The 22,039-nt window shown below is 46.1% G+C and overlaps 1 protein-coding gene across 3 annotated transcripts in view; it reads left to right on the forward strand.

Moving 5' to 3' along the window:
- The window catches only part of ttbk2a (tau tubulin kinase 2a), a 331,495-nt gene that overhangs the window by 19,625 nt on the left and 289,831 nt on the right, over nucleotides 1-22,039 (forward strand). For all 3 annotated transcript variants that reach the window (XR_012050588.1, XM_061969203.2, XM_061969204.2), the window contains exon 2: nucleotides 9,967-10,130. Coding sequence is in view for 2 of the 3 variants with exons in the window: in XM_061969203.2 (XP_061825187.1) it covers nucleotides 10,062-10,130 (69 nt within the window). In the remaining variant the exon portion in view is untranslated. The remainder of the gene's footprint in view (nucleotides 1-9,966; nucleotides 10,131-22,039) is intronic.

Raw genomic sequence — 22,039 nt, forward strand, 5'->3', positions numbered from 1 at the left:
GGAGAAAAAAAGTTCCTCCTTTCTGTCTAATACCACATGAAAGTGGTTGGTTTTTGGCATCTTATTTGTCCAGCTTCCATATTAGTTTTTATACACTTTACAAGAAATACATTGGCGGCAAACTCCGTAGCTTGCTAGCTTGTTTGCGCAGGCTTTCGGAGACTCTTATTTTGAAAGCGCAGGCGCGATGGAGCGGCACTTTTATTGTGAAGACAGGAACTGTGCAGTCAGTCTTTAGGCTTTTGACGGGATGTACGGTTAAAATAAAAAATTGTCTTTTTTCCTTCACACTTTTGATTGATTGATTGGAACTTTTATTATTAGATTGCACAGTACAGTACATATTCCGTACAATTGACCACTAAATGGTAACACCCCAATAAGTTTTTCAACTTGTTTAAGTCAGGTCATGTGACCGCCTGGCTCTGTTTGATTGGTCCAACGTCACCAGTGACTGCATCTGATTGGTGGAACGAAGTGAAACGTCACCAGTAACGCAGGCACTATGAAGGTCTGTCTGACAGACCAAAACAAACAAAGCGTGCATTAACAGATCGATAAAAATTAGTAGCGAGTAGCGAGCTGAATGTAGATAAAAGTAGCGGAGTAAAAGTAGCGTTTCTTCTCTATAAATATACTCAAGTAAAAGTAAAAGTATGTTGCATTAAAACTACTCTTAGAAGTACAATTTATCCCAAAAGTTACTCAAGTAGATGTAACGGAGTAAATGTAGCGCGTTACTACCCACCTCTGTCAGTTACTAACTCAGTTACTTACACCAAAAAGTAATGCGTTACTGTGAAAAGTAACTATTTAGTTACTTCTTCTACTTTTTTTTTTAAAGCTCCCATTAATGCCCTTTTAGCCTTCATTTCAGTACTGTTATTGCACTGGAGAATAATACAATCTGTTGATCAACTTGACATGCATTTGCATCACTGAACTCTGCTAAGCAATGTGCTCTACATACAACACACAAAGACAAAGATATGTTTCAAAGGGCCAATTTATTTCAGGCCACAACAAATTGACAAAACTATTTTAAATAGCTGCAACATAACATACATAAGTAACAAACAGCATAATAACACTAACACTAACACTAACCACGTCAAACCCAGATTCCGAACTAATAAAGGTCTTAACTCATTCTCTTTCTATGCCACTTCAATATGGAATGCACTCCCAACAGGTGTAAAAGAAAGGGCATCTCTATCCTCCTTCAAAACCGCACTAAAAGAACACCTCCAGGCAACTACAACCCTAAACTAACACCCTCCCTTCCACATAATACCTCTTCGGATTGTAAATAATCAAATGTAGACACTTTTTCTTATACTTTCTGATCTCTCTCTCTGTGTCCACTACTTGCTGTACATATCCTACCAAGTCAGTCCTACACTGTTTCAATGTCCATTTCTCTGATGATGCAATTGTTGATGACTGAAGTGTTGATACCAACCAAACCTAACCCCCTCACCCCCCCCCCCCCCCCCCCCCTCCATATCCCACACCCCGGATTGTAAATAATGTAAATAATTCAATGTATATACCCTGATGATTATCTTGTGTGATGACTGTATTATGATGTTAGTATATATTTGATAGTATATATCTGTATCTGGACCCCGACTTAAACAAGTTAAAAAACTTATTGGGGTGTTACCATTTAGTGGTCAATTGTACGGAATATGTACTGTACTGTGTAATCTACTAATAAAAGTCTCAATCAATCAATCGATCAACAACATAGCTGTAAAGCTGGGTTCACCCAAGGAAGGCACACGTGACATACACAGAGCCTAACCAGGCAGATTTGAATTGTTGTTTTGGGCAGTAGACGGGATCTTTGATCCAAGACACAACTTACATTTAACTAAATTGTGCTCGACAAAAGAAAAGAAGTGAGAATATCTCATACTTGCCAACCCTCCCGAATTTCACTGCCTCTCCCTGGGACAACCATTCTCCAAATTTCTGCCGATTTCCAGCCGGACTTAAGGCACGCCCCCTCCAGGTCCGTGCGGATCTGAGTGGGGACAGCCTGTCGTCACGTCCGCTTGGCCAACCAAAAAGTAACCACAGAACACTATACCGTATAGGCGTATAGTGTTCTGTGGTTACTTTTATGTTGGCCTACGGTTGTATTGCGCACCCCCCTCCCCTTCCCACACTTAGACACACAGTCACACGCACACACAGAGAGCGCAGAGGAAGAATCAGAAGCACGTCTCTGCTTCGCTGGAATAAAGCACAGATCCTCAGTTTCTAGCCGATACCAGAGGTGTGGACTCGAGTCACATGACTTGGACTCGAGTCAGACTCGAGTCATGAATTTGATGACTTTAGACTCGACTTGACAAAATGTAAAAAGACTTGCAACTCGACTTAGACTTTAACATCAATGACTTGTGACTTCACTTGGACTTGAGCCTTTTGAATTGACATGACTTGCTACTTTCCCCAAAACCCAAAGATGAAAAAGTTATTCGGGAGCGCTCCGTATTTTTCATTGTGTACTTGTCTATCAGCGTTGCGTGTGTCAGCTGGTGTGGTCTCAGTACAACAGCCAATCAAATTAGATCTACTTTGTTTTCATCACACAGCATTCATCCAATCAAATTGCAGGACAACCAACGAAGAAGACATGTCCAAACCACACGCCAGTGAACAAAAAATGATACCTAAAATAATTTCGTTTGGGTATAAAAATTACGAGGTGGTCAACACAAAACGGTTTGCAGTATGCAACACATGCGGTTCGAAAATTACTGATGGAGAGGCAACAACTTCCAACTTCGTCCGGCATTTGAAGTTGCACAAAGAACGGTAAGTTTTGAATGTAAGATAACGTTTATTGGCTAAGTAACGTGACTTTTATTTGCTGTGTAGTTAAATCAGTGAGGCTGTAAACTCACTGCTAATGTTATAACGTTATTGCAAACATGGGAATCTGTTGCAGTTCACTACCTTATTCATACTTTTTGTTCAGTGATTTTTTTTAAGCAGGGTTACGTTAGTCAATATATCACACGTAACGTTAGACGGCGGTCAGCAGCACCGCGTATTTTAGCCACCTAAAAAAAGACAAAAATAGTAAAATAAAGGTCAGTTAAAATGTATACTATATTATGAATATGTGTACCGTTTTAGCTAGCTTTCTGACATACTGTTGGTTGTTTACCTCAGTGGTCCCCAACCACCGGGCTGCGGCCCGGTACTGGTCCGTGGATCGATTGGTATCGGGCCGCACAAGAAATAATTATTTTTTTTTCTCTTTTTTTAATTAAATCAACATAAAAAACACAAGATACACTTACAAGTAGTGCACCAACCCAAAACAACTCTCTCTCCCCTTTTGTTCTGGGCATTGAACATGAGAGTCTTGGCAGTGCCTGCCTCCAGTGCTCCAGTGGAGCGAGTTTTCAGCCATGGTGGCATCATACTACGCCCCCATCGTGCACAAATGACTGACAGACTCTTGGCTAATTTGGTCTTTTGCAAATGCAATGCAGCATAGGGCCCTGACATATAAAAAGTACAACTTTTTTGTTATGTTCTCGTATATGTCATGTTTTTTCAATGTTAACACTTTTGTACAAATAAGTACATTTGCACTTTATTTTTCAATGTGTTTGTTCTGTAAAGGAATGAGTTAATGTTTAAAATGACTGGATAATAGTGCTATTATAAAGTGCAATGTCAGCACAATTTTCTTTCCTGCAATTTAAAATGCACTTGTTTTAATAAATAAATACAGCGTTTGAAAAGCATACACAATCTGTGTTAATATATTAGTCTGTGGTTAAAAGGACTTGAAAGGACTCGAAACTCAAGATGCAGGACTTAGGACTTGACTTGAGACTTTCCAGTCTTGACTTTGGACTTGACTCGGGGCTTGCCTGTCTTGACTCGGGACTTGACTCGGACTTGAGGGCAAAGACTTGAGACTTACTTGTGACTTGCAAAACAATGACTTGGTCCCACCTCTGGCCGATACTACATAAAAAATAACGTAAAATAACGCAGTAACGCATCATGTAGTAACGGTAACTGAGTTACTGACTATAAAAAAATAACGCGTTAGATTACTAGTTACCGCCGAAACTAACGGCGTTACAGTAACGCGTTACTTTGTAACGTGTTAGTCCCAACACTGGTTACACCCCCCTAACCCCTTCATTTTGCCGTCACTGGTACCCTCCTGTGGTGGCATCACAAACAAATAAGCTAAAGAAAAAGCACAGCAACACATCTAAAAGATGCTGGTGCAGTTGAAGTGTGTCTAAAGACAGCCGTCCATCACCCGCCGGCGTTATTGGTGTGTTGAAGCATGGCAGCTGCGCCGAGGTCGCGGGCCTCATGACTCGTAAGCCGAGGTCGTCATGTGACTTATCCGCACACACCGTCGTCTCCTGACAGCCGTCCCTTGCTGCATGATGGGATTGATGGCCTCCTTGATGTCTGGAGCACGTCTCCGTCGCCAAGTGGATTTTTGAAGGCCCGTTGCGTAACATCACAGTCACTCGCCTTCACGCCACGTGTCCAACGGCGAGGCTGATCTGCCTTTGTGCATGCCGCTAAAATGCACAAGCGGAACTTGAATGCTAACGTGAGCGTGCTAACAAGTAGAAAGTGCCAAGTCATGTGACTACAAGGCATATGCATGTATGCTTAGCTAAAAAAAAGTTAGCATGCTAACAGTTAGCATATGCATTAACAGTGTTGGCGCTAGGAATTTTCAAAATGGGCCATCGAGTCATAAAAATGGGGTCCCGCAGTCAATTTTTGGGGTCTGACTTTTTTTTAAGCGTTTTGAAAACAAATGATAAATGTTAAAGCAGCAATGATTGTCACACACACACTGGGTGTGGTGAAATTTGTCCTCTGCATTTGACCCATCCCCTTGCTCACCGCCTGGGAGGTGAGGGGAGCAGTGGGCAGCAGCGGCAGCCACGCTCGGGAATCATTTTGGGGCTAATTGGGAACAGGTGGGTGCCATGATTGGGTATAAAAGCAGCTTCCATGAAATGCTCAGTCATTCACAAACAAGGACGGGGGCGAGGGTCACCACTTTGTCAACAAATGCCTGAGCAAATTGTTTAAGAACAACATTTCTCAACCAGCTATTGCAAGGAATTTAGGGATTTCACCATCTACGCTCCGTAATATCATCAAAAGGTTCAGAGAATCTGGAGAAATCACTGCACGTAAGCCATGATATTACAGACTTCGATCCCTCAGGCTGTACTGCGTCAAAAAGCCACATCAGTGTGTAAAGGATATCACCACATGGGCTCAGGAACACTTCAGAAAACCCCGGTCAGTAACTACAGTTGGTCGCTACATCTGTAAGTGCAAGTTAAAACTCTACTATGCAAGGCGAAAGCCATTTATCAACAACACCCAGAAACGCCGCCGGCTTCGTTGGGCCAAAGCTCATCTAAGATGGACTGATGCAAAGCTGAAAAGTGTTTTGTAGTCTGACAAGTTCACATTCCAATTTTTTTTGGAAACTGTGGACGTTAGAGATGCGCGGATAGGCAATTTATTTCATCCGCAACCGCGTCAGAAAGTCGTCAACCATCCGCCATCCACCCGATGTAACGTTTGATCAGAACTGCACCCGCCCGCCATCCGCCCGCACCCGCCCGAAGTTTTATTTACGGAGGCAATAATTGAGCATGGATTTCCAATCGCACTGGCTGATCACATGGGACAGTTAAATGTTTGTAATGCAACCTTTAAAAATCATTACGCGGTGATCGCGGTCCCAAAAATAAACTTTTCTTGCATGATAATGTCCAGAAAAATTCGCTTTATATTACTATAGAGTCCTTTTAACGAATGAGTTTGATGGTTTATCACAAACCTTAAATGAAAGAAGTCCTTTGTTCTCCTGCACCGCATGCGCTTTGGCCTTGCTTCGTGTTTGGTGCGCAATCCTGTCGGCTGTATTTCACAGCACGACATACTGTTAAAAGTGTTTATACTATTTATGCTTTCAAGTCCAAGTTGAAGAAATCTTGTTAGATGTTGACAGCATCACTACCAAAATACAGAAGTATGTCCTTAATATTTTCGCAGTGCTATTTCTGTTGAAAAGTTCAAATGATTACATTAGAGATGTGATGTGCCACTTTTCAAGTGTCTGATGGCTTAAATTAATTTTCATTAATTTTTCATATTTTGAATTCTTTTGAAAGACTTACAAAAAAACTACATTTGAATTGTAATTCCATGCTATTGACAGGACTATTAATTTTAATGAAGTTAGCTTACCATGTTTACAGTATGATAATTGTGATAGAAATGTGAATTTTAGGCACAGAATATTTTTTACAATTGAACAAGGCAGTAGATTATACAAGCTTGGACAGAAAGTTAATAATGGACAATTTTTTTTTTAATGGAATTGTTTAGTACTGTTTTACCATTTGTTTACTGTAAAAAGTGTTTATACTTTCAATTAACAAATTGAAGTCTTGTGAAAGGTTGACAGGATAACTGGCATTAACTGTCAAAATAATTTCAAACTATTGAAGTTAGCTTACAGAATAAACATGTCAATCAACCCATATGATTTTTGCTGTAATATTTTTGTTTTGAAAAGTCACTGTGACTGATAGAAAAGTGATGGTTTTAGCAACATTTTAACCTGTTTGAATGCAATCAATCATTTTGCGTCGGGGGGCGAAGCCCTGAACCCTCCACCAGGACTTTGTCCTGGACCTACCGGGGCCTGCGGCCCTTGGACCCTGGCTACTAGGTTTTTCTGATTTCAAAAGTTGGCAGGTATGGTGAGGTTATAAAGCTTTTGCCTGTTAAAGAAAGGAGACTGATCCAATGCAGCACAGACATTCGCGTGCCACGCTGTCACGACCCAGACGCACACCAGTGCGCAATCATATGGGAGCCGCGCTGAGCGCACCTCCAAGCGCGTCTCGCTGCCGGCGACGGCCAGGTATGGGCCCACGCTCCAGCGCCATCCATTTTCAGGGCTAGTTGATTCGGCAGGTGGGTTGTTACACACTCCTTAGCGGGTTCCGACTTCCATGGCCACCGTCCTGCTCTCTATATCAACCAGGGTGAGCCCCACCCCTTTCGTGAGCGCACTGCGCGCGGAGTGACCCCTGTTACGCGCCCCCGGCAACAGGGGTGGCGGGCAGGTAAGCTGCGCGGGCGGAGCGCGCGGAGTGACCCATGTTACGAGCCCCCGGCCACGGGGGTGGCGGGCAGGTAAGCTGCTTACCTGCTGCGCGTGACGCCGGCCGCGGCGAAGGCGGACGAGGCGGGATGTCGGTGCGGTGGGCGCGGTGGTGACCCTGGACGTGCGTTGGGCCCTTCTCGCGGATCGCCTCAGCTACGGCTCCCGGTGGGGCCCTCTCGGGGGAAGGGGCCTCGGTCCCGGACCCCGGCGAGGCGTCGGGGGCCTTCTCCGCTCCGTAAAAATGTCCATCTCTATTTTTTTTTTTCTTCTGTTGTGGCATATGCTGCAGGTGCCTGCTCGTTTTTCGTATGTGGGTAACAACATTTAACTATGTATATATATTTACCAATTGGTTTAACTGCCACCCGCAAAAAAAAAAAAAAAAAAAATCTAATTAATCCGCCCGACCCGACCCGCGCGCGGATAAAATCTTATTTTTTTTAATGTCATCCGCCCGATCCGCGGATAATCCGCGGACTCCGCGGTTGTGCCCGCAAACCGCGCATCTCTAGTGGACGTGAACCATCCAGACTTTTCTAGGCGCAAAGTTCAAAAGCCAGCATGTGTGATGGTATGGGGGTGTATTAGTGCCCAAGGCATGGTAAAAGAGTGCGGGTAGTCCAGACCTGTCTTCCATTGAAAATGTGTGGCGCATTATGAAGCCTAAAATAGCACAACGGAGACCCACGGACTGTTGAACAACTTAAGCTGTACATCAAGCAAGAATGGGAAAGAATTCCACTTCAAAAATGTGTCTCCTCAGTTCCCAAACCTTTACTGAGTGTTGTTAAAAGGAAAGGCCATGTAACACAGTGGTAAAAATGCTCCTGTGACAACTTTTTTGCAATGTGTTGCTGCCATTAAATTCTAAGTTAATGATTATTTGCAAAAAAAAAAATGTTTCTCAGTTGGAATATTAAATATCTTGTCTTTGCAGTCTATTCAATTGAATATAAGTTGAAAAGGATTTGCAAATCATTGTACTCTGTTTTTATCAACGTGACAACTTCACTGCTTTTGGGTGGTGGTTCCTCTCTTTAAGAAGGGGAACCGGAGGGTGTGTTCTAACTATCGTGGGATCACACTCCTCAGCCTTCCCGGTAAGGTCTATTCAGGTGTACTGGAGAGGAGGCTACGCCGGATAGTCCAACCTCGGATTCAGGAGGAACAGTGTGGTTTTCGTCCTGGTCGTGGAACTGTGGACCAGCTCTATACTCTCGGCAGGGTCCTTGAGGGTGCATGGGAGTTTGCCCAACCAGTCTACATGTGTTTTGTGGACTTGGAGAAGGCATTCGACCGTGTCCCTCGGGAAGTCCTGTGGGGAGTGCTCAGAGAGTATGGGGTATCGGACTGTCTGATTGTGGCAGTCCGCTCCCTGTATGATCAGTGTCAGAGCTTGGTCCGCATTGCCGGCAGTAAGTCGGACACGTTTCCAGTGAGGGTTGGACTCCGCCAAGGCTGCCCTTTGTCACCGATTCTGTTCATAACCTTTATGGACAGAATTTCTAGGCGCAGTCAAGGCGTTGAGGGGGTCTGGTTTGGTGGCTGCAGGATTAGGTCTCTGCTTTTTGCAGATGATGTGGTCCTGATGGCTTCATCTGGCCAGGATCTTCAGCTCTCACTGGATCGGTTCGCAGCCGAGTGTGAAGCGACTGGGATGAGAATCAGCACCTCCAAGTCCGAGTCCATGTTTCTCGCCCGGAAAATGGTGGAATGCCATCTTCGGGTTGGGGAGGAGACCCTGCCCCAAGTGGAGGAGTTCAAGTACCTCGGAGTCTTGTTCACGAGTGAGGGAAGAGTGGATCGTGAGATCGACAGGCGGATCGGTGCGGCGTCTTCAGTAATGCGGACGCTGTATCGATCCGTTGTGGTGAAGAAGGAGCTGAGCCGGAAGACAAAGCTCTCAATTTACCGGTCGATCTACGTTCCCATCCTCACCTATGGTCATGAGCTTTGGGTTATAACCGAAAGGACAAGATCACGGGTACAAGCGGCCGGAATGAGTTTCCTCCGCCGGGTGGCGGGGCTCTCCCTTAGAGATAGGGTGAGAAGCTCTGTCATCCGGGGGGAGCTCAAAGTAAAGCCGCTGCTCCTCCACATGGAGAGGAGCCAGATGAGGTGGTTCGGGCATCTGGTCAGGATGCTACCCGAACGCCTCCCTAGGGAGGTGTTTAGGGCACGTCCGACCGGTAGGAGGCCACGGGGAAGACCCAGGACACGTTGGGAAGACTATCTCTCCCGGCTGGCCTGGGAACGCCTCGGGATCCCCCGGGAGGAGCTGGACGAAGTGGCTGGGGAGAGGGAAGTCTGGGCTTCCCTGCTTAGGCTGCTGCCCCCGCGACCCGACCTCGGATAAGCGGAAGAAGATGGATGGATGGATGGATGGAATACCAAAGCATTTGTAATTTCAACAATGTTCTGGGAGAAGTGGTGCATTTTCTGCCAGAAAAATGCAGGGCTGCCAATATTTTTGGCCATGGCTGCATCAAGTGGCCTTGGCAACGCACAATGTCTGTGGATTCTTGGGTAAATCGCCGGTAAGATGACACTAACTTAGTTTTGGTAATAGAAGACCGCGACATGTTGACTTTTTGTGCCCATGGTAGTCTGCAGAAACAGCAGCTGCAGAGAAGCCTTTGAACTCCAGGGTTTAACATTGTCCCTCACGGACATGATGCTGCCTTTGTAGGCCAAAAGAAATAATTGTACAACTGTCGTCCGTCACGATTCATGCTCTGCTCTGTGCTCCTCCACAGGGTTCTTCCACCAAGTTCCGGATGCTCGGCCCAATCTGAGCGTGTTGCTCGAGGGTGGCGGGAAGCAGCAAGGACGGTCCAGGTCTTCATTCGGTATGAGCGGGGGAACGGAGCAAGCCGACATTCTAAGCGTGCTCTCCTTGGTGAAGGAACGATGGAAAGTGGTAAGTGACGTCTTAGCTCTGTGACAATTGTTTCTCCTGCTTCGCGATCAGTCTTTAGACAAGCTTTCCAAATTGCTTATTCAATGTGTATTGTACTCAAGAAATAAATACATGTCACTATTAGGGATGTCCCGATCCAGGTTTTTGCACTTCCGATCTGATACCGATATTGTTTTAGCATTTCCGATCCGATACCGATACTGACCGATACTGGCCTATCCGCATGTATTCAAGTTTAAAGTTATTTAGCCTACTTAGTTGTCAGAATCATGTTGAAAAGGGTTTTAGTACTCTTGATAACAACTAGCCAGCTGAATTAGGGGAGTTTGAATAATACACAATGGTTGGTAACAAGAAACTGACCTGTTTATTCAAGGATAAACACAAAATAGACAAAATTATACATGACAAACAGAAATGGCATCATTGAACTAGGGCTGGGCGATATGGCCTTTTTTTAATATTGCGATATTTTAAGGCCATATTGCGATACACCATATATATGTGGATATTTTGCCTTAGCCTTGAATGAACACTTGATGCATATAATCACAGCAGTATGATGATTCTATGTGTTTTGATTGATTGATTGAGACTTTTATTAGTAGGTTGCACAGTGAAGTACATATTCCGTACAATTGACCACTAAATGGTAACACCCCAATAAGTTTTTACACTTGTTTAAGTCGGGGTCCACTTAAATTGATTCATGATACAGATATATACTATCAGATATATACTATCATCATAATACAGTCATCACACAAGATAATCACATTGCATTATTTACATTATTTATAATCCAGGGTGTGGAGGGGGGCGCCGGATGTAAGTGTCAAAAAGACAGCCAAAAGAGTTTGATATGAGAATAAATCTAAAGTTAAAATATAGGGTAGAAATGCACCCATTTGCAGGAAATGTAGTCTTGATTTTCAACATTTTCTTTCAAGGCTTGCATGTCTACATTAAAACATTCTTCTTCATACTGCATTAATATATGCTACTTTTAAACTTTCATGCAGAGAAGGAAATCACAACTAAAAAAATCACACATTTTTTCATACGGTGTTGATGTGGAAATGTTTGCCTCGGCATTTAGATGGTGTGGACGTGTGGCACCGAATGGAGATAAGCGTCTCGACAGACGTCGCAATATTTGAACAATGATGACGACAACTGTTGTCTCTGTCGTGTCCGTGTGTCGAAAATTGTTATGCGCTTATTTCTTTATTTGATTTTGTGCGTGCCATAGATTTGCCGTGCGCAGAGGACGCTTGAGCAGGCGCGCACCTTAGCGGCTGCGCTAGCATCACAGCTAACGTTAGCCATGCTGCTACCTCGCTCTCTGCTGGGAGAGGACGTATACGTATGTGACGTATGACGTGACAGTATGTGACGTATGACGTGACAGTATGTGACGTATGACGTGACAGTATGTGACGTATGACGTGACAGTATGTGACGTATGACGTGACAGTATGTGACGTGTGTACGAAGGTGCGCTCGCTGTCTGTGAGAGGGAGACACAGGAAAGAGTGAGAAGAGCCTGTCGTGTAATGCCAGCAGCTAAAAGCAACTGCGTGAGAATCCACAGACCTGTGGATGTGTTGAAGGTGTGCTGGAAAATGCGGAACGGAAATTACGGAGCAGCAGAAAAGTGGAATGTATTATTCAAATCGGTGCGTTGGAAAACACGGACCGGAGTTTTTTTTTAAACTGGATCTGGATCGGCATTTTCCCATGCCTTGCTGATACGCAATTTTTGGCAAATATCGGCAGCCGATCCGATCCAAATATCGGATCGGGACATCCCTGATGTCAGGTAAAAATTCCATCTAATATTCCGAAAATAAGGTCTGATTACAAGAACATTTTAAAACATTTTTATGACCGTGGACTTTAAAATCTTTGTTTTATTTGATGGCCTTCCTGCCCTGACATTTGGACTTAGTGCCCTCAAACGGTTGACAACACCATTACCACGACCTCTATTGTTAGCTGACTTTTGCTAGGTTTTATTTGCGATTTAGAATGCATAAAAAAAAGAAAAACATACAGTGCAGGCCAAAAGTTTGGACACACCTTCTCATTCACAACACAACTGATGGTCCCAACCCCATTGATAAAGCAAGACATTCCACTAATCCAGCGTGATAAGGCACACCTGTGAAGCTACCTCTTGAAGCTCATGGAGAGAATGCCAAGAGTGTGCAAAGCAGTAATCAGAGCAAAGGGTGGCTATTTTGAAGAAACTAGTCTGTGTTGGCCCTGTGATGAGGTGGCGACTTGTCCAGGGTGTACTCCGCCTTCCGCCCGATTGTAGCTGAGATAGGCTCCAGCACCCCCGAAGGGAATAAGCGGTAGAAAATGGATGGATGGATGGATAGAATATAAAACATGTTTTCAGTTATTTCAACTTTTTTTGTTAAGTACATAACTCCACGTGTGTTCATTCATAGTTTTGATGTGACAATCTACAATGTAAATAGTCATGGAAATAAAGAAAACACATTGAATGAGAATCCCACCAACACGTCTTCCTATGAGGAAGCAGTGCCTGGGGAGTCTGTGGTGGGCTCTCCTATTTCTGGGGCTGAGGTTGCTGAGGTAGTTAAAAAGCTCCTCGGTGGCAAGGCCCCGGGGGTAGATGAGATCCGCCCGGAGTTCCTTAAGGCTCTGGATGCTGTGGGGCTGTCTTGGTTGACAAGACTCTGCAGCATCGCGTGGACATCGGGGGCGGTACCTCTGGATTGGCAGACCGGGGTGGTGGTTCCTCTCTTTAAGAAGGGGAACCGGAGGGTGTGTTCTAACTATCGTGGGATCACACTCCTCAGCCTTCCCGGTAAGGTCTATTCAGGTGTACTGGAGAGGAGGCTACGCCGGATAGTCGAACCTCGGATTCAGGAGGAACAGTGTGGTTTTCGTCCTGGTCGTGGAACTGTGGACCAGCTCTATACTCTCGGCAGGGTCCTTGAGGGTGCATGGGAGTTTGCCCAACCAGTCTACATGTGTTTTGTGGACTTGGAGAAGGCATTCGACCGTGTCCCTCGGGAAGTCCTGTGGGGAGTGCTCAGAGAGTATGGGGTATCGGACTGTCTGATTGTGGCAGTCCGCTCCCTGTATGATCAGTGCCAGAGCTTGGTCCGCATTGCCGGTAGTAAGTCGGACACGTTTCCAGTGAGGGTTGGACTCCGCCAAGGCTGCCCTTTGTCACCGATTCTGTTCATAACCTTTATGGACAGAATTTCTAGGCGTTGAGGGGATCTGGTTTGGTGGCTGCAGGATTAGGTCTCTGCTTTTTGCGGATGATGTGGTCCTGATGGCTTCATCTGGCCAGGATCTTCAGCTCTGACTGGATCGGTTCGCAGCCGAGTGTGAAGCGACTGGGATGAGAATCAGCACCTCCAAGTCCGAGTCCATGGTTCTCACCCGGAAAAGGGTGGAGTGCCATCTCCGGGTTGGGGAGGAGACAATGCCCCAAGTGGAGGAGTTCAAGTACCTCGGAGTCTTGTTCACGAGTGAGGGAAGAGTGAATCGTGAGATCGACAGGCGGATCGGTGCGGCGTCTTCAGTAATGCGGACGCTGTATCGGTCCGTTGTGGTGAAGAAGGAGCTGAGCCGGAAGGCAAAGCTCTCAATTTACCGGTCAATCTACGTTCCCATCCTCACCTATGGTCATGAGCTTTGGGTTATGACCGAAAGGACAAGATCACGGGTACAAGCGGCCGAAATGAGTTTCCTCCGCCGAGTGGCGGGGCTCTCCCTTAGAGATAGGGTGAGAAGCTCTGTCATCCGGGGGGAGCTCAAAGTAAAGCCGCTGCTCCTCCACATGGAGAGGAGCCAGATGAGGTGGTTCGGGCATCTGGTCAGGATGCCACCCGAACGCCTCCCTAGGGAGGTGTTTAGGGCACGTCCGACCGGTAGGAGGCCGCGGGGAAGACCCAGGACACGTTGGGAAGACTATGTCTCCCGGCTGGCCTGGGAACGCCTCGGGGTCCCACAGGAAGAGCTGGACAAAGTGGCTGGGGAGAGGGAAGTCTGGGCTTCCCTGCTTAGGCTGCTGCCCCCGCGACCCGACCTCGGATAAGCGGAAGAAGATGGATGGATGGATGGATGGACATTGAATGAGAAGGTGTGTTTAAACTGTAGGTGTTCTCGTCTTCCATAATGATTGTGAATGAGAGGCAAAAATCCCCGAAAAGTGTTGTTCCCCTTTAAGAGGGATTAATATCAATGAAGTATTCTGAGATTTTTCCGTCCCGTCGGTGTGTGTAAGATGAAATGTGTGTGTCGCACATTTGCGGGTCACATCCCTCCGTCCAAGTAGCACTGCGGCAGCGTGAGATCTAAAGATAGCCCGGCGTTGCTATTCCTGGCATCGCTGGAGCTGAAGGCAAGAGTGCAGAGGCATTGTTCCCACGGAGAGAGAGACCAAATCCTTCAGTGCCATGTTCGCTCCTCGCTCGCCCGCTTCCTGGCCTCCAAGGAGGCAGCGCCAGTTACGTAAGAACGCCGCAGTTAATCCCCGCAGCACACAAACCTGTGCACGGAGGACGCTGAAGGGCGCGCAGGGGTTTAAACGAGGAAATACAAACCTTGCTTGTGCCTAAAGGTAAAGGTGTATAGTTTGTATATTTTTTGAAATAAAAGTACAAATGAGGTGAAGCATGAATGATCACAATGTGTCCTACATTGAACCATGCAGACCAGGGGTGTCCACAAAGGTTTTTCACTGAGGGCCAGTCACTGATAAATAAAAACATGCGAAGGCCATTTTGATTACTTTCATTTTCAAAACAAATACGATATACCGTATTTTCCGCACCATAAGGCGCCCTGGGTTATAAGCCGCGCCTTCAATGAACGGCATATTTCAAAACTTTGTCCACCTATAAGCCGCCCCGTGTTGTAAGCCGCATCTAACTGCGCTAAAGGAATGTCAAAAAAACAGTCAGATAGGTCAGTCAAACTTTAATAATATATTAAAAACCAGCGTGATGTGGGCGCGCATGGAGTCGTATATCAACATGGACGGAGCTGCGTGAAAAAAGCCACCCGGCCTCTTCGCGTAAACTTCCCTTAACCACTCGCTCATCTTTTCTTCATCCATCCCTTCGAGTTAGCTTTTATGATGACGCCGGCTGGAAAGGTCTCTTTTGGCAAGGTCTTCCTTTTGAATATCACCATGGGTGGAAGTTTCTGGCCATTAGCATGGCAAGCTAGAACCACAGTGAAGGATGACTTCTCATTCCCTGTGGTGCGAATATTCACCGTACGTGCTCCCGTTGTATCCACAGTGCGGTTCACAGGAATATCAAAAGTCAGTGGAACCTCGTCCATGTTGATAATGTTCTCTGGCCGGATCTTTTTTTCAGCTATCTTGTTTTTACAATATGCACGGAAAGTAGCCAGCTTTTCTTGAAAGTCTTTAGGCAGTTGCTGTGAAATAGTAGTCCGTGTGCGAATGGAGAGATTGCGTCTTTTCATGAACCGGAAACCTGTCGCTTAGTAGGAGCCATTTTGTGGTCTTTACAGATGTAAACACACAAAGGAAATGAAACGTAATATCCACGCGCTTCTTCTTCTTCTACGCGGGCGGGTGGTTGCTTACAGTAGAAGAAGAAGCGCTTCCTGTTCTATGGGGGCGGGTGCTTACCTTGGCGGTTGCTTGCGTAGAAGAAGAAGCACTTCCTCTTCTACGAGGAAAAAAGATGGCGGCTGTTTACCGTAGTTGCGAGACCGAAACTTTATGAAAATGAATCTTAATATTAATCCATATATAAAGCGCACCGGGTTATAAGGCGCACTGTCAGCTTTTGAGAAAATTTGTGGTTTTTAGGTGCGCCTTATAGTGCGGAAAATACGGTATAGATTTTTTGAATTTTTTTTTTAACCTTTAAAGCTCCCCTCAATTTTGGTCCCAAGGACCCACGAGGATCTCAGTCATAAAAATATTAAAAATAAGGCATATTATAATTACCACCGTATTTTCCGGACCATAGGGCGCACCGGATTATAAGGCGCACTGCCGCTGAACGGTCTATTTTCCATCTTTTTTCATATACTGTATAAGGCGCATTAAAGGAGTCCTACTCGCTTTCTTCCTTCCAATGCTGGGAAAAGCACAGTTATGTCCCTCTCTGGCTTTAAGCTACTGCTAGCAAGTAAGAGCGGATGTTTTGGTCGGACCTTACGGGGTAGAGATGCGCGGATAGGCAATTATTTCATCCGCAACCGCATCACAAAAGTCGTCAACCATCCGCCATCCACCCGAACTAACATTTAATCAAAACCGCACCCGCCCGTTGTTATATATCTAATATAGACGATGCAAGGCATTAGTGAGGTTATAAAGCTTTTGCCTGTTAAAGAAAGGAGACTGATCCAATGCAGCACAGACATTCAATGCGTGCCACGCTGTCACGGCCCAGACGCACACCAGTGCGCAATCATCTGGGAGCCGCGCTGAGCGCACCTCCAAGCGCGTGGAGGTGCGATGTCCCTCGCACCCGCGGCGGCTCCACCCGGGCTCGCGCCCGAGGCTTCAGCGCGCACCGCGGCGGCCATCCTACTCGTCGCGGCCTAGCCCTCGCGGCTCTCGCTGCCGGCGACGGCCGGGTATGGGCCCGACGCTCCAGCGCCATCCATTTTCAGGGCTAGTTGATTCGGCAGGTGGGTTGTTACACACTCCTTAGCGGGTTCCGACTTCCATGGCCACCGTCCAGCTGTCTATATCAACCAACACCTTTTCTGGGGTCTGATGAGCGTCGGCATCGGGCGTTCGGTTCATCCCGCAGCGCCAGTTCTGCTTACCAAAAGTGGCCCACTCGGCTCACCAGGGTGAGCCCCACCCCTTTCGTGAGCGCACTCGGAGTCACCCCTGTTACGCACCCCCGGCAACGGGGGTGGCGGGCAGGTAAGCTGCGCGGGCGGAGCGCGCGGAGTGACCCCTGTTACGCGCCCCCGGCCACGGGGGTGGCGGGCAGGTAAGCTGCTTACCTGCTGCGCGTGACGCCAGCCGCGGCGAAGGCGGACGAGGCGGGGTGTCGGTGCGGTGGGCGCGGTGGTGACCCTGGACGTGCGCTGGGCCCTTCTCGCGGATCACCTCAGCTACGGCTCCCGGTGGGGCCCTCTCGGGGGAAGGGGCCTCGGTCCCGGACCCCGGCGAGGCGTCCCTTCTCCGCTCCGTAAAAGTGTCCATCTCTTTTTTTTTTTCTTCTTCTGTTGTGGCATATGCTGCAGGTGCCTGCTCGTTTTTCGTATGTGGGTAACAACATTTAACTATGTATATATATTTCCCAATTGGTTTAACTGCCACCCGCCTGAATCTATTTAAAATCTAATTTTTTTTTATTTCAACCGCCCGATCCGCGGATAAAATCTAATTTTTTTTTATTTCATCCGCCCGATCCGCGGATAAAATCTAATTTTTTTTCATTTCAACCGCCCGACCCGACCCGCGGATAAAATCTAATTTTTTTTTATTTCATCCGCCCGACCCGACACGCGGATAAAATCTAATTTTTTTTTATTTCAACCGCCCGACCCGACCCACGGATAAAATCTAATTTTTTTTTATTTCAACCGCCCGACCCGACCCGCGGATAAAATCTAATTTTTTTTTAATTTCAACCGCCCGACCCGCGGATAATCCGCGGACTCCGCAGTTGTGTCCGCAAACCGCGCATCTCTATTACGGGGTTTTACTGGAACATTCACTACGCCAACTAGTGGTGGGGAGGCTCGGAACACCAATTATTGCTTGTAACCTAAAGCATAGCAATGAGCCAAGAGACTAGTATTCCAAAAAAACGGGACACTCGTGTGTACAAAAGCCAAACCCAGTGAAGTTGTCACGTTGTGTAAATGGTAAATAAAAAGAGAATACAACAAATCCTTTTCAACTTTTATTCAATTGAATTGACTGCAAAGACAAGATATTTCATGTTCACACTGGAAAACTTTGTTATTTTTGCAAACATTGGCTCATTTGGAATTTGATCATACATGCCGACCTTGAGACCTCCGATTTCAGGAGGTGGGGGGTGGGGGGTGAGGGGTGTGGTCGGGGGTGGGGCGGGGGGCGTGGTTAAGAGAGATATATATATATATATATATATATATATATATAAGAAATACTTGACTTTCAGTGAATTCTAGCTATATATATATACATATATATATATATATATATATATATATATATATATATATATATATATATATATATATATATATATATATATATATATATATATATATATATATATATATATGTATGTGTGGGGAAAAAAATCACAAGATTACTTCATCTCTACAGGCCTGTTTCATGAGGGGTTCCCTCAATCATCAGGAGATTTTAATGGAAGCATTCACATACCATGGTTTATATAGGGCACAGAGTGGGTGGGTACAGGCTGGCGTAGGGGCGTGGTGATTGGCTCATGTGTTACCTAGGAGGTGTTTCCGTCTGTGGCGGCATGTTGTTACAATTTCGCTGCGCTTGTTGAGGGATGACAGGTCTGGACGGTATATAATAAACAGTTTCTCTTTCAAGCATAGGTTGCATCTTTTATTACCACTATTGTAAGGTGTGCTGGATGCAAGAATTTGCCATGTTATTGAATATTCAACATTATTGTCTCTGAGGTCCCAAATGTGTTTGCTGAGTTCTGTGGTATTCCGCAGGTTTTGGTTCCTGAAAGAAGCCTTGTGATTGTTCCATCTGGTTTTGAACTCTCCCTCGGTTAATCCTACATATGTATCGGATGTGTTAATGTCCTTGCGTGTTACCTTAGATTGGTAGACAACTGATGTTTGTAAGCACCCCCCGTTGAGAGGGCAATCAGGTTTCTTTCGGCAGTTGCAGTCTTTGTTGGTTTTGGAGTCGCTCTGTCCGGGGGCCGACGGCTCATTTGCAATTGTTTTGTTGTGGTTTGAGATAATTTGTCGTATATTGTTCATACAGCTGTAGCTCAATTTAATGTTGTTCTTGTTGAATACTTTTCTTAGGCTGTTGCCTTTGGGAAAGTGTTTGTCAATCAGATTGAGGAATTTGTGTCCAATGTTAGTTGAGACGTTTTTGCTGTATGGGGGGTTGTACCAGATGATGTCGTTTCGTTTTCTGTTCTTTTTTGGTTGGTTTCCTGGCGTGGGTTCATAGGTGAGGGTGAAATTGTATCCGCTTTCATCAAGGGCTTTTTTTTTTTAATTAAAAAAATTAAAATCTCCTGATGATTGAGGGAACCCCTCATGAAACAGGCCTGTAGAGATGAAGTAGTCTTGTGATTTTTTTTCCCCACACATACATATATTGCGCTCTACTACGGTATCGAGCACTATTTTTTGGATAACCTTATTAAGACATATATATATATATATATAAAGAAATACTTGAATTTCAGTGGTCATTTATTTACACATATACACACACATAACACTCATCTACTCATTGTTGAGTTCAGGGTTGAATTGGCCATCCTTGTTCTATTCTCTGTCACTATTTCAGAACACACACATTATACAAATATACATTATAAAATCAATAAGAAAACGGGAGCTCTAATTTGGGAGTCTGAATTAGGATCAGAAGTTCCTATGTAAACATTGCGCACTCACGTCGCCTTTTTGTATTGATTACTGCAGCTGTGCACTGGATTCATTCACAAATACAAACTACAACTCACAAACACTTTAGAGTTAGGCTCCACCATCAGAATGTGTACTTAAACTTATAAAGATCACATGGATATTATTCAGTGAGTTGATTCACCAAAACTAACCTGTTATACAGGAGGAAAAAGCACACAGGACGTTTCAATTGTTCACAGACTGGTCGCTCTCATCAGAATGACAAGACACTTCCGGTCTGCAGGTGATAGCATTCAATTGGGAAGAAACGCCCTACTGACCAATGTGAATACTGATAAATGTGGAATGACAGCTCCAAAAACGAATTCAAACCACAAAATAAAATAAATAAATCAACACAAAAATGTGACACATTATGGGTGGGTCACATATGCATGTACAGTAGATGGCAGTATTTTCCTGATTAAAAGTGTCACAACATTGCTGTTTACGGCAATGTTGTGAACAGGCTGTCAACACGTCACTCAGGTCCGCATGGAGCTGGAGGGGGCGTGGCCTCCAGCTCCGCCTGAATTTCGGGAGATTTTCGGGAGAAAATTTGTCCCGGGAGGTTTTCGGGAGAGGTGCTGAATTTCGTGAGTCTCCCGGAAAATCCGGGAGGGTTGGCAAGTATGAATTTGATGCCTGCAACATGTTTAAAAAAAAAAAGCTGGCACAAGTGGCAAAAAGGAGTGCAGAAAAGTTGAGGAATGCTCAACAAAGACTTATTTGGAACATCCCACAGGTGAACAGGCTAATTGGGAACAGGTGGGTGCCATGATTGGGTATAAAAGCAGCTTCCATGAAATGCTCAGTCATTCACAAACAAGGACGGGGCGAGGGTCACCACTTTCTCAACAAATGCCTGAGCAAATTGTTTAAGAACAACATTTCTCAAGCAAGGAATTTAGGGATTTCACCATCTACGCTCCGTAATATCATCAAAAGGTTCAGAGAATCTGGAGAAATCACTGCACGTAAGCGGCAAGGCCCGTGACCTTCGATCCCTCAGGTGGTACTGCATCAAAAAGCCACATCAGCGTGTAAAGGATATCACCACATGGGCTCAGGAACTCTTCAGAAACCCACTGTCAGTAACCACAGTTGGTCGCTACATCTGTAAGTGCAAGTTAAAACTCTCCTATGCAAGGCGGAAACCGCTTATCAACAACACCCAGAAACGCCGCCGGCTTCGCTGGGTGCATCAGTCCATCTAAGATGGACTGATGCAAAGTGGAAAAGTGTTCTGTGGTCTGACGAGTCCACATTTCAAATTGTTTTTGGAAACTGTGGACGTCAAAGAGGAAAATAACCATCCGGATTGTTCTAGGGTGAAAGTGTAAAAGGCAGCATGTGTGATGGTATGGGGGTGTATTAGTGGCCAAGACATGGGTAACTTACACATCTGTGAAGGCACCATTAATGCTGAAAGGTACATACTAGAGATGCGCGGTTTGCGGGCACAACCGCGGAGTCCGCGGATTATCCGCGGATCGGGCGGATGAAAAAAAAAAAAAAAAGATTTTATCCGCGGGTCGGGTCGGGCGGTTGAAATAAAAGAAAATTAGATTTTAAATAGATTCAGGCGGGTGGCAGTTAAACCAATAGTTACCAACCAACCAACCAACCAACATAGTTAAATGTTGTTACCCACATACGAAAAACGAGCAGGCACCTGCAGCATATGCCACAACAGAAGAAGAAAAAAAGAAGAGATGGACACTTTTACTGAGCGGAGAAGGGACGCCTCGCCGGGGTCCGGGACCGAGGCCCCTTCCCCCGAGAGGGCCCCACCGGGAGCCGTAGCTGAGGCGATCCGCGAGAAGGGCCCGACGCACGTCCAGGGTCACCACCGCGCCCACCGCACCGACACCCCGCCTCGTCCGCCTTCGCCGCGGCCGGCGTCACGCGCAGCAGGTAAGCAGCTTACCTGCCCGCCACCCCCGTGGCCGGGGGCTCGTAACAGGGGTCACTCCGCGCGCCCCGCCCGCGCAGCTTACCTGCCCGCCACCCCTGTTGCCGGGGGCGCGTAACAGGGGTCACTCCGCGCGCAGTGCGCTCACGAAAGGGGTGGAGCTCACCCTGGTTGATATAGAGAGCAGGACGGTGGCCATGGAAGTCGGAACCCGCTAAGGAGTGTGTAACAACCCTCCTGCCGTATCAACTAGCCCTGAAAATGGATGGCGCTGGAGCGTCGGGCCCATATACCCGGCCGTCGCCGGCAGCGAGACGCGCTTGGAGGTGCGCTCAGCGCGGCTCCCATATGATTGCGCACTGGT

This window comes from Nerophis lumbriciformis, linkage group LG08 (genome assembly GCF_033978685.3).
Source record: "Nerophis lumbriciformis linkage group LG08, RoL_Nlum_v2.1, whole genome shotgun sequence".
Lineage (NCBI taxonomy): Eukaryota > Metazoa > Chordata > Actinopteri > Syngnathiformes > Syngnathidae > Nerophis > Nerophis lumbriciformis.